The sequence below is a fragment of the Hesperophylax consimilis genome, chromosome 10, assembly GCF_061612785.1.
Source record: "Hesperophylax consimilis isolate HC1 chromosome 10, BYU_Hcon_1.0, whole genome shotgun sequence".
NCBI classification, from domain to species: domain Eukaryota; kingdom Metazoa; phylum Arthropoda; class Insecta; order Trichoptera; family Limnephilidae; genus Hesperophylax; species Hesperophylax consimilis.
In genome coordinates this window covers 5,785,972-5,802,136 of record NC_142845.1, presented here as the reverse complement: position 1 = coordinate 5,802,136, position 16,165 = coordinate 5,785,972, and the positions used below count along the sequence as shown (strand labels likewise).

At 34.1% G+C, this 16,165-nt stretch overlaps 2 protein-coding genes across 2 annotated transcripts; both read left to right on the top strand.

Annotated features, from left to right (window-relative positions):
- Positions 1–260: 260 nt before the first annotated feature.
- On the top strand, positions 261–5,472 carry LOC149420219 (SUZ RNA-binding domain-containing). The gene is made up of 3 exons (XM_089636050.1): positions 261–504; positions 648–955; positions 1,981–5,472. Exons 1-3 carry the CDS (start codon positions 451–453, stop codon positions 2,315–2,317), a joined length of 699 nt encoding a protein of 232 aa, XP_089492176.1. The 5' UTR covers positions 261–450; the 3' UTR covers positions 2,318–5,472.
- A 1,209-nt stretch (positions 5,473–6,681) lies between these two features.
- LOC149420218 (tetratricopeptide repeat protein 36) lies at positions 6,682–16,001 on the top strand. Its single transcript, XM_089636049.1, has 4 exons — positions 6,682–6,934; positions 7,040–7,228; positions 10,143–10,315; positions 15,589–16,001. Exons 1-4 carry the CDS (start codon positions 6,790–6,792, stop codon positions 15,658–15,660), a joined length of 579 nt encoding a protein of 192 aa, XP_089492175.1. The 5' UTR covers positions 6,682–6,789; the 3' UTR covers positions 15,661–16,001.
- The last annotated feature ends 164 nt before the right edge of the window (positions 16,002–16,165 follow it).

Sequence of the window (16,165 nt, the reverse complement as noted above, 5' to 3'; positions counted from 1 at the left end):
ATGTTTATAATCATGCGATTGGTTGTTATTGTTAACATTTCAAGCAGAAGCTTTGACACTGCAAAAGTCATTCGAAAGCGATTTACGCTGATTTTTAGAAATCACGGCATGGTTACAAAGTGGCAAGTGCGATATAATCGTTTTTTAGACCATTTTTTAAAACTGGATAAGAACTCTGTTAAAACGAGGTAGGTACTTATTTACTCATTGTCAAAATTAGTTTTGTTTTCCAAATCTCGCGCTGTAGAAATTACATATTAAGCTCTAATTAATCTCATTCTTTTGATCATTTTTCTCATGAAGCCATCGGTTAGTTTACAAATTATTATGAGTGCGAAAACCGAGCAATTTCCCGATTCAGTTTCATTGTGCAACATGTGTTTTTTGAACACTTTATAAAAAAGTAATTTCCTCATTGCCTATGGCAAATTCTTAATTTTATGAATCGAGATGGCTGCCGTCGACGACGTTTATGAAAGCTGGGAAGATATGGACGATATTGGGGTTAGTTTCACTATTTGCACGATTCAGTACATATTTGAATGTGATAGCTTCTTTTGAGACTGAAATATTCATTGAGATATATCGTTGTGCGGTACATTTGTCCGCTGAAATATTTTGCATAACACCTGTCAATTTTCTTACAGTTAGACCGTAAATTCACAAATTTTCTACCTGCCGCCGCAGAACAGTGTCCTAAGAAAAGTCAAATTATATCCAACGGGTCTGTGAAAGTACTCATCGACATGAACGGCTCCATCGGGGCTCAACTGATGGCCCAACAACCCGCTGTCAAAATTCTCAAACGTCCTGTTGGGGTAAATGGCTCTAATTCCAATGGCGAGTGCAAGGCGCGGCCTGTGAAGACCCTTCAACAGCGACAACAAGAATACGAGCAAGCCAGACTCAGAATATTAGGTGAAGCAAGATCTCCAGAAGACGTAGCCGAAGAAAAGTGAGTAATTTCAACGAATTGTACATTGAAAGGGTTAGGAAATCGTTATAATCTGCTTAACAGTCGCTGTCATTTGTTTCAAATCTTATCTCTGCCAAACGATATCATACTAATTCTGTATCTTTTCTTAACACAAGTACACACACCTTTCTCAGATGTTGTCCCAAATGGTTCAAATAACCCAAATGGCCTCCAGAGATCTTTTTTAAAATATCAATAGGAAGTGATTTGGAGGCAAAGTGAAAGTTTCAACTAACAAAAACTACATTTAAATAAAAACTGTCGCTATACAATGAGTCATTATTGGTAATATGTATTCCGTTAAAATTTTGTTAAAACCAGCCCACTAATGTAGGGAGCGAAATGAATTGTCTTTTTTATTTGGCTGTCGACTTCACAAAACACATTAACTCTTATACTTTGACAAAAATATGTGTGGACCTGATTTTAAATTTCCAAGCATAAAGATAAAAACCATTAATTTATGATGCTCCCATCAATATGAAAATATGTACAAATTTTTTTTTTCAGTTCCCTTTTCTGGGATTAAATTTAGGCATGCATACTATGCCAATTTTGCCAATGTTTTTAGGTAAAATTCTAAAATAAAAGCACGATAACATTTCGTAAGTCTAAAGGCTTGTCTACTATGGAAAAATCTTTTGAAAACAACCTACAAAAATAAAAACATTGGGACAGGGCCACAACGTTTTTGTTTTCCGTGGCAGATGGAAAGCAAAAATCATGTGGCGCTGTTCAATGTTTTTGTGGGATGTTTTGAAAACATTTTGTCGCAGGAGACCCGACTTAAAAGAAGAATCTCACAACGATTGATGTCATTAGGTTAAGTTTTAGGCAAAAAAAAAATCATCACTTTTAATGACTATATCACTTTTCAAAAGTGTTCTGAATTGTCATGGAACCGTACTTGATTTTGGTTATGATTTTATTTTACACCGTTTAGTGATAATATTACAGATAAACAACATGAAATTGAAATAAACTTGAAATTGTTTGCTTTCCAGCATTACTAACCTGCAGATAAAGATGGAAGCCAGTTGCATACAACCTGTAAACAGAATAAAGGAAAAAAACCCTGTAGAAATTCTCTCACCCAGAGTTAGTTTGACAAATGGCAGTACACCGGCCGCCAATTCACCCATCACCCATTCATCGAACGCAAACTCCACAAACTCCAGTTGGACAAATGCCAGTCCACCGCATACCAGTTCACCATCCACAAGTTCGCCCGCACACATGTCCCAGCCCCGAGTATTGTCCCCCCAACCTGTGAATCTCGTCAGTCTGTTGCGAACTCCCCGGGGGCCAGACGGGACACGAGGGTTTACTCTCATAAGATAGCGGCTTATCTCCTGCGGCTCCGTATCGGGAACTTGTACATTTAAAACGCTCTTGCTTCACATCAATATTTGGAGTGTGTCTTATTTTAAATAGATATTCTAACCTCTCATCGCCAGACTATGAATATTGATTCTCAATTTTCTTGGCCGCCCGCACACACTCGATAACATTTTTACTATTGACAACATTGATCGAGTGATTTGATTTAAGATTCTAACGGTCAGTAACATATTATGTATTATGATTGATTTTTGGGGTTAATGCCGTTTTGCATTTTCTCCTCTTTTAGCCAATGTTTTATATAGACCTGTACATGACAATGTGGTCTCACTTTTACACAAATAAACACACTTTTCAACACAATTTTCACACCTGATGATGGACACTACAAGGCTGTCTGGAACGTTTGCTGAAAGTAGAGGAAGCGCAACATGACTTATTACCTCAAAAATCAATCATCAGGACACTGTTGAGTGTTTGCGCACGCTCATATTGATGAATTGATAGATATATTAATAATACTCTTACGACGGTTGTTTCAGAGAATTTTAACAATACTTAAAATTTCAAAGTTAATTTTCAAGTTCTGTTATTATTTCAGTACTGTAAAGTAAATACCCTATAATGTTAACATGATAGAACTTGAATAGGACATTCACAGAACCCGAAAATGAATGTTGAAATTTCATGAATTGTTCAAATTCTATGCAACAACCCATCCTTTGGACGGGTTGTTTCGGAGAATTTGAACAATTCATCAAATTTCAACGTTCATTTTCAAGTTCTGTGAAAGATTTTTTCAAGTTCTGTTTTTATTTCAGTTCTGTCAAGCAACTAGCCTACAATGATATAATAACAGAACTTGAATAGGACTTTCACAGAACCCAAAAATGAACCTTGAAATTTGATGAATTGTTCAAATTCTCCGAAACAACCCGTCCTTATTAGTATTGACAGTTGATTGTGGTGGGCCACACTTGAATCAATGTATTTTTATTCAATATTTGCCGCCATTGTTTATAAAAGTGTTCCAACATTTTTTTACTTTGTTTATTTTTGTGTTGAATCTAAAAACCAAGCATTTGATTTGTTTCCAGAAATTCTGATTTCTTTCTGTCGTAATCAATGTTGTAAGAGGTTTGGCTTTGGGTTTTTGGTTATATTATTGACTTTACGTGCTGATATTTGTAACTTGAATTTTCTAAATGCATTCACACTTTTAACAATATTCATATGTACGATCAATTGATTATTATCAGAGATTTAATTTCAGTTAGAAAGTTTTCGTTAAGAAGTATTAGACTACAGAGTGGCCACAGAACAGTATATAAGATATGGTTTTTTTTTTTTAATATTGTCATAGATGCATTAAAAATCCGTTAATTACAACAACAAAAAAATTGATCTTTCTTCAGAATATGACTGAAATATAATCTTGATAGTCAATCTATACCTCGAGATCAATTTTAAATACTTCTATGAAAGACATGAATGATCTGAATTTAGTTCTGTTATCTATGGTCATCCTTTAACAGAAATGTAATATTATTTAACTTTTGAAGTGAAATGAATTTATGAGCATTCTGCTTCATTTAGTAGATTCAAACAAATGCTGTCCGTGTTAAGTGTAAGAAATACTTGTGTTTTACTTCTAAATGGATATATATGTTGGCCTGATTGTTGATAATGGATGTCTAAATATCAGAATGTATACATATTATTTATTATGTAATTTTAAGAATTTTAACATCATTGTAACGAATATTGCAAATTTCTGGATAATTTTGTCGTTTTTTTATCCAATATTATTATTATATTTCAAGTTTTAGTGGATATTTATTTAGTCTTATAATATTTTATACCTAAGAAGTCATATTTATTTAGTCCGCTTTGTAATAAGTATTTTCAACAGTCTGAGCCAAGCGAAATATAATTATTCTGTATGAAAGTAATACTTGATATTCTTGGCTCTTAATTTAATGGACGTTTTTGTTGATTTCATTCCTGTTGGATGATAGAACGATTCATTAAATGGGACTGTGATATTTTAATATAGTGATCTTATACTATTATTAACATAATGTGTACTTGTGAAGTTTAGCTGTGTAATCGTTCTTCGGGGAAACTATGGCCCACATTGACCAAATACTTGTCCACTTTCTTACCCAGAACAAACAAGTGTTTACAATGTGTTGATAAACTATTGCATTGACTCATCTGCCGTAGTTATTCACAGTTGTAGGCCAAGTGTTACCAGTTGATAAAATAGACAAAGTGTACAGGAGTTTTGTATTGACAAAGTGATAAAGAATTGATAGTGAAATGTCTTTTAAGATGGCCACTGCATAGTACTAGTTGATATTTAGAAAAGTGTGAGAGCGAAGGACATCCAAAGACTTATCGACAATTTAATTGATATTTTGTCCATCAAAACTGACCATTGAAGAGAGAACATGTTTTTCTTTCAATTGCCAGGACGTTTGATGAAATATTGATGATATATGGATCTTATAGCTTAAGATGTTGACATTTTTTATAAAAATGTTGATTTTGTGGTCTCGTCTTAATTAGAGACTGTGATTGTGAATTCTCATTTGCACAAATTAACGAGAATTTTCATCAATGGAAATATTGTCTTAAGGATTACTAGAGAATTTATTTTCTATTTCTCTAGGATCATCTTGAAATTGAGAATTGAAAATCCCAGATGAGAATTTCCAATCGCAATTTCTAGTCGGTCATGTATGTGAAAATATGAGGGTAATCCAAAATATTTTAGGTTTTTTGTGTACAAAAGTTACACCCTAATTTTATTGAAGCTTTTGAGACTAAGGTATACTAATAAATTATAATTTTTTTTCACCTTGTATTAATTAGATTAATGTTTATAAACCATTTACTATGCTTAGTTGATTTTATTATTTTTCACTAATTAGCAAAAAGACAAAAATTTAAGATAAGGAGTAAAGCGAATCACGAGATTGTGAGTTAATTTAATGAATGTCTTGTGCAATTTAAATATTTTCTAAAACGTTACCTCTTTTAGCAGTCTATCTTTTGTTATCAAGATTGTACTTCTTTAATGACTCTTAGGACGGGTTGTTTCGGAGAATTTGAACAATTCATCAAATTTCAGCGTTCATTTTCAAGTTCTGTGAAAGATTTTTTCAAGTTCTGTTTTTATTTCAGTTTTGTCAAGCAACTAGCCTACAATGATATAATAACAGAACTTGAATAAGACTTTCACAGAACCCGAAAATGAATGTTGAAATTTGATGAATTGTTCAAATTCTCCGAAACAACCCGTCCTTAGCCATTTTATTTCAAATTAAACTCAACTATCTCAACAATCTAATAGATATTTTAAACTTTGGATCAATAATCCCGAAATATAAATCACGAATTATTTGAATTCAATAATCCAGAATAAAACAATATTTGAAATGTGTTCCATTTTTGAGCATTGATGAATTGCAATCTCGGCTTAGCAATGCCATGAGGTCATTTTTTTTGTGCAATAAAAATTTAATTTGCATTTCCCATCTACCTACGACCAATGAATATCGTAGCTAGTTGCTGGACAAGATGCACTGGAAGTAATACGGATTTCAGAAAATACGTTTGCAAAATCGGAACAAATGATTCCTAATTGTTATAATATTATTAAAGGGATATATAGGAAACCTAGACAGGTCCTCTAATATTGAAAAAAATCTCGACTATTGAGTACTCTGAGCAGCTTAAATACTGATTTAATACAGTTTTAATACTGATTTTACCTGAGATCTTGTCTCAAGTCGTGTTTGGTATAGCGAGGTCCAATCTATGTATTCTATATCTTGGTTGTTTCAAAAATTTACAATACAAAAATTAAAGTGCAATAACTTCGGGAGGCGAAGAGATTATTATTTTCAGATCCTGTTATGATACAGTTGCAATGTTCCTACCTACATAACATTTTATCATTGTTAATGGTTCTGTATTTTCGGTGAATAAAGAAAAAAATTCTTACATTAAGTTATTTTAGCTTGCGAGTTGTATCAATGTACTTCCAAGTTATTGCACTTCAACAAAACCGTGTACAATATTGTAATAGTGCTTGAATTCTGCTCATCGTTGGTTAATTACTTTTAATATCCCAATTCATATTTATAATTTTGTAACTTTGTAACCACCGTAAGTTTTATCAGATATAATTAATCAAATATAGATAAGGAATATAGATTTGTATTTTATTTACTCACGGATTTTATTTCACTTATGTTTGACTTTTCAGGAATTCAACACATACACATTCTTGGAATTCATTAAGAGAGAAAATCTTGTTTGTAAGGTTACCTGCTGATTCAACTTAATACAAACATGTTTTAAACAGGCTTTTGAATAAATTAACAGATCTTGTAACATTAAATTGTTTACTATTTTGCATAGAATATTTTTGCTTCAGTGTGCTTCTTGAATTACTTTATTGCATGTTTTACATCGACGGAGTGAGAATGTCTATCTTACCAGAGCTTAGTGATCGTGACAAAGTTATTCTTAATAGTATTTTTAATCCATCACTACCGTTGGGTGAAGGAGTATTTGCAGATCAATTCGATAAAGACAACGATGATGGTAAAAGTATTTCATATTCATTTGAAACAATAATTTAACCATTTCATTTGCCGTATGAATTATTATAATGTTATGTTCTATTCAGTCAGATTGTTCTTTGATCAGATAACCTCCAAGAGGAATCTCAAGACGGCGATCTTGTAAAATGTGAAATAGCAGCAATACAAATGGCTGAGAATGGAAAATATGAAGAGTCATTGGTGTTATTCAATAGATGCGTTGAAATGTCTCCTAACAGAGCCGCTACGTTTAACAATAGAGCACAGGTTTACCAACTGCGAGGAGATACAAAAGGTGACTAGAAAAATCTGTTTTTTTTTTTTTTTTAAAAGTCGTGGTTAATAAACAAAGTGTTTTATTTGATTTAAGAAAAATCTGTTTTACATTGTTATCAATATCAGTTGACTAGCATGTAACATTTACAATACCGAGACTGAAATGCCCACACACATTTATGGTTTTCTTATATACCAAGGGTTCCCAACACAGACATAGGAATTAATAGACGAGAAGATAATGGCGAGGGGTAAAATCAACTGTTGAAGAACGAAGGGAGTAAGGCTGACTGTGATTCGTCAATAAATCAATCTGACAGTAAATAGGCATCTCGCATTATAATATCACCATTTACTTCTTAAAAGTAAAATCTGCTTTTGAATGAATAGATATTTTTACATGGGAGCGCAAATTACTCGCCACGTTATGAACAAATTTGCGAAGTCCAAATTCGGCAAAAAAATTCGGTTCTATTTTCAGAGTCGAATATTTCGTTTAAGTATTTAGTTAAGACACTTTTATAAATGTTCATAATTTACTTCCCAGCAACCAACCAGCTTTGTGTTTCGCGTCCAGACGTTTCTCGATGTGATAGTATATGTTTCTAAAACTGATCTATATTATACGATGTGAATATGCTTAAAATAAAGTAAAATAATGCTTATATATGGAATGTAATACGACAATTGGGTTTATTCTCTTTTTCAAATCTATTTTTACAAGTTTTCATAGTACAAGTCAACATTTTGCCGTGTTATTTCGTAAAATGAACCGATGATGCCTCGACCATAGTTCGCACAAGAATGATGACGTCACGTTTTCAAATTTCACTTGAGGCCATGCGCGAGCACAGCCGGCTCCAATGGAACCGGTATGGGGAGTGGGGATAATACGCTTTTAATCACTTAGGGCAGGTCTACTAATATTCATATGTCTATGGTTCCCAACTTTTTCGATATTGGGAACTACTTTTTACCCTAGTTTTCACGGGGATCGACTTCTAACAAGAATTTTTGCTGTTAACTATTTTTTTGTTCAAAACTTTTGATTATAAAATATCTTCATTATCAGACAAGCACTAATCTAGCAAAAAAAAAATGGCCTATGACCTGAACATAATTTTTTCATCCATGGTTACAATGTAAAATAACTCTCTCAGTAATCAATCTTCTGTTTGATTATCCAACAACTACTATAATCCGCTGTTATTTTGACTAGTTGAAAGCACAAAATCAAGCTCTGTAATTCGCTGGTATTTGTATGTCAAATTCAGTAGTCTGCTGGGTACCTACCTACACCTAGTACACCGACGGGTTGGGTTATCTTACTTTTACACGCTCAACCGCCGTCTAGCTTGCTCTCGTTGACCATTTTACTAGTCACCAGGGTTCATTACTGTTTTTTTATGACATTACGGTTAGTCCTCTGTGTATTCTAGAAAATGTCGCATGTGTTTCGTTCTGCCAGGATTTTTGTTGAATAAGTTTACAAAATGGATCTTTCACGCAAACCTTAAGTTGGAAAACAAAAAAGTAAATTTTACGAAATATCCTGTTTTAATTTTTTGCATATTTCGTATTTAAGCACTATAATCCACCGCTTTCACTAATTCGCCAGTTTTTAGGGTAGCAGATTAGTGAGAGTATTGAATTATGAAAATAATCATTATTTTCAATATCCCCAATAGTAATTATTGGTATCGACCATAGACATATGAATATTAGTAGACCTGCCCTAAGTGATTGAAAGCGTATTATTTCCCCACTCCCCATACCGGTTCCATTGGAGCCGGCTGGGCTCGCGTATGCTTCCCGTGAATCTTGAGAATGTGACGTCATCATTCTTGTTCGAACTAGCGTCGAGCTACGGTCGAGGCATTTTACGAAATAACACGGCAAAATGGTGGCTTGTGATATGAAAAATGTAAAAATAGATGTGAAAAAGAGAATAAACCCAATTGTCGTATTACATTCCATATGTAAGCATTATTTTAAGCATATTCACATCGTATAATATGGATCAGTTGTAGAAACATATACTATCACATCGAGATACATCTGGACGCAAAATACAAAGCCGTGTGCATAAGAATCAGGGATGTGCCTTTGCCTTTTGCGCTTTAGGTACCACGTGTTAGGTACGCGCTTGTTTCGTATGTACGGTACTGCTGGAACGAGAAGGAGTGCATATCACGTAATGCGCTAGGTTATACCGAGTGGCGATGTGTGATAGAAAATCATGTTTTTTGTTTTTAATTGAAAAAATGTCATCGGAAGGCAAAATGATGTCCAAATTTTTATTCCAAATACTCTTAGGAATCGCTGGTAAAAACTATGTGCATATAATTTCATTTGTTTTTTTAGTTGTTTACTTTTCTTTCTTAAAGATTTCAATATTTTATTATTAATAGGAACATAGCGGTTGTGACAACCCTCCAACATTGGTCGAATGTAGCGATTCCCAAGTGTGCGCATCGTTGTTACTGGGAAGTAAATTATGAACACTTATAAAAGTGTCTTAACTAAATACGTAAACAAAATATTCGACTCTGAAAATAGAAGAAATTTTTTTTGCCGAATTTGGACTTGGCAAATTTGTTCATAACGTGGCGAGTAATTTGCGCTCCCATGTAAAAATGTCTATTCATTCAAAAGCAGATTTTACTTTTAAGAACTAAATGGTGATATTAAAATGCGAGATGCCTATATACTGTCAGATAGATTTATTGACGAATCACAGTCAGCTTTACCCCCTTCGTTCTTCAACAGTTGATTTTACCCCTCACCTTTAATTTCTAGTCTATATATTCAAATGTCTGTGGTATCGACGAAAATTTGTTCCGCATTCGACCAGTTGTGAACCCTCATTATATAACATTGTTTGCATAGTTTTTTTTTAACGTATTATTTTATGTTTACAATTAAATTTGTAGAATGTCTGGAAGACTTATCGAAAGCTATTGAACTGAGCGGTGGAAAAGGCAAAGCTGGGAGTCAAGCATTGTGCCAAAGGGGAGTGATGTTCAGAAAGGAAGGAAACATCGAAGAGGCAAGAAAAGACTTCCAAAAAGCTGCCAAGCTCGGAAGTGCTTTTGCAAAGCAACAGGTATAAATATATTTTTTAACAATAATATTTCAAGTCATTAATATTTATTTAATTATTTGCCTAATCTAAGCCTTCACCATGCTCAAAGCGGACATATACATTTACAAACTAAAGCGTGAGCTGAACCACGAATCATGGGAAAGGAACGAAGCAATTGCTTCGGTTTGCAAGTGTATACGCAACATTAGAAGATTTAATCATTAAAACATGAAACAGAAAATAAAAAGGTAATGGTCATAACTGAATATCAAAGCCAGAAACTTGAAACACTACTAATAAGGAAGTTGAGTAAAATATATTTTGACTTATGAAAAATATACTCATGTAGACCAAAAAACATATATAATTCAATACTTTTTCTCTCAGAATTAATAAATCATTCTTGAAAAGTGATTTATAAACTATATTCTACAAATGCTCCCATGATTGGTCGAACGAAATATGACGTCCAATGTACTGCGCGACCCTCCATGTTAAATTTGTACAGTGTAATAACTAAACATCCTTTCTGTTACATGGCATACTTTGCAAATAAACGGGAAAGGTTGCCATACAGTTTTGTATTTGTATGATATTAGGTTCCGAGATGATTTTTTTGTGGTTGTGTTTTTAGTTTTTTCGATGGTTGTGACTGTGATCTTCACAAGTATCCATTAATACACACAATTATTGTAAAACATGTTAATATGATGTCATTTTATATAATAATGTCAGAGAACAGATCACATCTATCATTTTTTGCGTAAAAACTTCCTGGAACGTCGATAAATTGCATTGTAACGCTTGTATTTTTTAGACATCGGTATGAATAATAATTAGCAGCTCAAATGTAGAGGTGACCGTGAATAAAATCGCCTACTCCCAAAATTAACGTTTTTGTAAAAATTAATAGGTAGTAACTCAGAATGATTTCAAATTTACGTAAGAGCGATGGTTTAACCCCGCAGGCGAGTACACTTCGAACTGTTGGCCTGTGAGCTACATATCGTCGCATTAATTCGTAGAATGCGTAACTCCCAAATGTAAAATTTTACAGGAGGCACAAAAAACCTCATAGTGAAAAAAAATGAAAGACGGCTTATTCTTTTTATTTATGTTTCGAACATATAATATATTTGGAAATTTATTTTCAATCATTAAACTTTTGTAAGTTAAGGCTTTCTATTTCAAATCGGAGTTAGGAAGTTTACGTAAAAACCGAGAATGGAGATACGCATTTTACAAAAGATACATACTTTTCTGCGAACAGTTTTATGAACAACCTAGCGGAAAATTTGGGAGATAGGTATTTTACATTTACAAAATAAAACACAACAATGTATGTGTATGTCGAGGCAGTCTATTTAGATGCATTTTAATGATGCGGAAGGTTATCGTTAAAGGAGTGGTAATCCTTTTCTAATGTCTGCTTTAAGTCTTGTAAATGCTGGTACTTTTCCTTCCTTAACCCTTTTGCTGCCCGAAAGTAAACACAAGATACATACTCCCACGCCAAGGATTTTTAGAATATTTTACATTGCCTCATTATTTATTATCCTCAGCACTCAGAGATTGTAAATTATTACCAAAACAAAAAAAACTTGTTTACGTTACACTTTTAAAAAGTCTAAACAAGATATCTTTATGAATTGATGCATTATTTGACGAATAAAAACTATCTATGAAACATCAACAAACTTCGACCCGCCGCCATTATCAAATCAGTAATCTCACCAACACATACAGACATACTATAGTAATATCAGTATTCACGTCTCCGAAGTGGGACCTCTGCAACGGCTCACCATTAAATTTCTCACGATACAATTGTGATAATATTATTGTTTTAAACTTTATTATTTATTAAACTTTTATTTACAGTTTCTTATCGTATTATTTATGTTAATAGTTTTTATTCGAATGGTAGACTTTAAAACAAGAATGAATACACAATGCCACATTACACTGGGAACACATATCGAGCCATTTTTCTGCGACTTTGTTTAAGCTTTGTATTCGCACAAACATGGCAGGCTCTGTATGGCTTGGATTGTTTTGATGTTACCGGTATTGGCTCAGACGTAATGGTGTGTCATGATGAGACGAATGAGGAGTTGAGTAGAGTTGAGTTTTTTGTGGTGTTTTGCGATTACTTGTCTTATCACACATAACTGATAATCGGGGAAGCTCATACCTGAATTTTGTATGGTGTTGTGTACAATAAAAGAATTTAACAGATATAAAATCGAGACAATATTCTCTTATTTGGTCATCAAACAAGTCGCGTCGAGCCATGATGGAGGGTTACACAAAAAAAAAATTAGGAAAAAAGACAAATTAACACAATAATTAGTTTCTAAACACAGATAATTAAAATAAAATGTATATTATTACTTTTTCACTCGAAAGGCGGATATAACAACTTATTTCATTTAAAAAAACAAAACATGTTGATTACCACAAAACTTATTTGCACTAAAAATATGACCACTTAATAAAAACAATTTGTTAAAATAATAACGTTAGAACCACGATTCGTTGCAGATTCTAAGTATTCGCGAACCGTCGAGATAAGAAAGAACCACGTGATACACTAACACAACTACGCGCGCGCGGGGAATTCAAACACTGAGAGGGGAAATATTGTAGTCTCCAGTTTGACGAGGTCTTTCATAATATAAACAAAATCATTTGTCACATCTGTGTAGAGATGTCGCTAGATAAAGGTTCAAATTATTTTTTAAGCCTGAGTTTTGCGCCATCTATACAGAAAGTTCCGAGATATCCAAGATGAAATTAAAATCACGTATGATTGCGCGTGGCAGCGAGGGCCCGGAATCTTGAATCAAACATAGATGCGCACGGCAGCCTCCGGGTTAAGGGATTAAATCTGACTCTCAAGTGAAATCTTCAAACTCTGGAGATCATTACAGATTCGGCGACGGTTTTGTGCTGGGTGAGATCTACACTGACCGGGAGTAGTCGTGTCAGAGATGATCGTTAAGTGACGCTTGGAGTTGATGAAGGAGATTGTAGAAGAATTTGATCTGACATTGTCGATCACCCTTGTTGTCCTGTAGAAATAAAACTGATGTACTTACTAGGGTTTGCAAGACCCGGGCAAAGAGTAGCCATGACAGGAAACGTTGTGAAAGAGACTCCTCAGAGTGTGAAGATAGGTGGGAGAGACTTGAAAGTAGAACTGGTGAGCAAACATGTGCTTTAAGCGTAGAAACTCTTCATGCATCACTTTGGAGTAAAGTGAACGCTTCATCTTGCCCGGCTGGTCGATCCCGAGGCGAGAAGAAAGGACGTCGATAGATGCGTGCGTTCCTGCGTACAATGCAGGACAATTGACCCTCCACCATCATCTCATGAAGCGGGTAATCTTAATGTTGTGACAACCTGGAGTCGCTTGGCAGTTGATGTTACTCATTTCGGTAGGAAATGTTTACTCACATTTATCGATTGCGGTCCAAGTAGATTTGCCGTGTGGCGGGAAATCGAGTCAGATAATGCAGCTTCGATTATCAGACATTTGGAAGAAGTGTTTCGGGAAAGAGGCCCGCCCAAAGTAGTTCTCATGGACAATGGTACTGCATTTTGTTCCTACAGTGTTACAGATAAGTGTAAGAGATGGAATGTTCGTCAAAGATTTTGCGCGGCACACCGACCAGCTGGAAACGGTATAGTTGAACGACATCATCAAACAATTAAGAGAACTGCAGCCAGAAGTGGAAGCGATCCCCTGCAGGCAGTGTTTCGGTACAATCTTTGGCTGCAAAAAGTCAGGATGATCGAGGTATTGCGCTGTCTAGTATAGTTCACACTTCACACTTGTGGAGACACCCTTCTGCGCAAGTGAATATAGAAGAGGAAGTATTGACTGAGCTCTAAGTGGGCGATCTTCTTGCGGTTAAACCAGTAGATGGGAGATGCACATCGTGCATGGAAGGGTGACAGGACTTACTTCAGTCAACAACATCGAAGTAGATGGCATACCAAGACATGTGCTTGACCCGCGGAAGATGCCTGACAGAGAACGGACTGTGTCTGAGGAGAGACGAGATGGAATTGCCGCACGTTCCACCGTAAATATTTTGGGTTTGTTTGAAGAGGACAGTGAAGAACCGGATCCGGATATGCATCAGGAGGAGATCCACTTGTAAAGAGATGGTGACCTTGAAGAAGAGATAATCACAGAACAAGGACCTATTAGGTATTTACGAAACCGCAGAGGCACATAAAACAAGAGAGCTACGGCAGAGCATCACACGGTGCAGAAGACGTCAGTTTAGACTACAGATACAAAACACTATTCGTGACTTCACAATTAAAATTAAGGTTATAAAATGTTCAAAATTGATTAATCCACTTATCTGTTAATTTCACGGTAAAACTATTACACCGTAAATAAATTTCCTCAGTCAAAAACACAACAAGCGTGCACGGCTCACCGGCCAATACTGAATTAAGGAGTTACGAAGTATTCGCGAGAAAAAATGGCACCATAATTTTACGCAGTTTCCTAATTTGTGTTTATCTAAAAGGTTAATTTTTTTTTAAATTTTCGAGTTTTACTAGTCGATGCGGGTCTAATTTTAACACCAGATGGCATTAAAAACGTATTTTAGAAAAATTTGGAGTTACGCAGTCTACGAATTAATGCGACGATATGTATATGGATAATACCGTGATACCAAATTCTAACGTTAAACATTAATTTTAGTATGAAATTTAATATTGAACACAATCTTCATCCAAATGCCTACCCACGGTAGACATGCAGAGCACAGACGTGACGCACCCATCTACCTCTTACCGCTCGGGTTATGGTCGTTTGGGCGGGCTTAAAAAAATTCTAACTTGGAGAATTAATTTAACTATGAAAACGAACTTTAAAAAAAATATGGATTTAAATTCCTTGTTGAGCTATCGGCACCTAATTACCTTCCATCATTTTTATTAATTTCAATTTAAGAATTACCAACATTATTGTTTGTCCGATTCCAAAGTTCTACTCGAATATGTATTTGCAACCTGTGCCTTTATGTTTCATTGAGATTTATTAATATTATCTTCTTCAATGATTACGATATTACAATGAGGTTTATAAACTTCAATAAGTTATTCCAATAAACTGAATAATCATCTTGGAAGATTACAGAAGAGAGGAAGAGAATATGAACAGATTTATTTTTATTTTTAATCAGTTTGTTGTAAATATGCAGCAATGCGTTTTAAATGTTCATACCATTATTTTTATACAATGGTAATGTAAAACTTCTTTCCAGATGGTAGAGTTGAATCCTTATGCAGCCCTTTGTAATCAGATGCTGAGCCAAGTAATGCACAAACTTAATTAAATTGCATGCAAAGAGGAATGGTGTAAAATGAATTCAAATAATATTACTACATATATTTAATGTATATTTTTTATCAGTTTATTACCACAATAATACAAGGATAATAACATTAACATGTCATTTAAAAAATAACTGGTTATAAAGCGTAATGTTAGTTGGTTATACATAAATTAAAAAAGAAGAAAACATGACTTACAAAAAAGTGACCTACAGATATACATATATGCATATACACCATAATGTTTTTTGGGCAAGAATGGAGAAACCAGATATATTTTCTAATAAACAAAAAGGTACTACAAAAATAATATTCTTTGAAAATAAATGAAGTCACACTATAAAATAAAGTTTTTTTTTTTATCTTCGGTTGGAATGTAATACTGCAAATGTGACAGTTTTCCAAAATGTTTTGATGCCTTACTGAAATATTTGGCAAATCAGCAAAACTTTAGAATAAATCAGGAACAAAATTTTCATTTTCATAAAGGAATATTTTATTAAATTC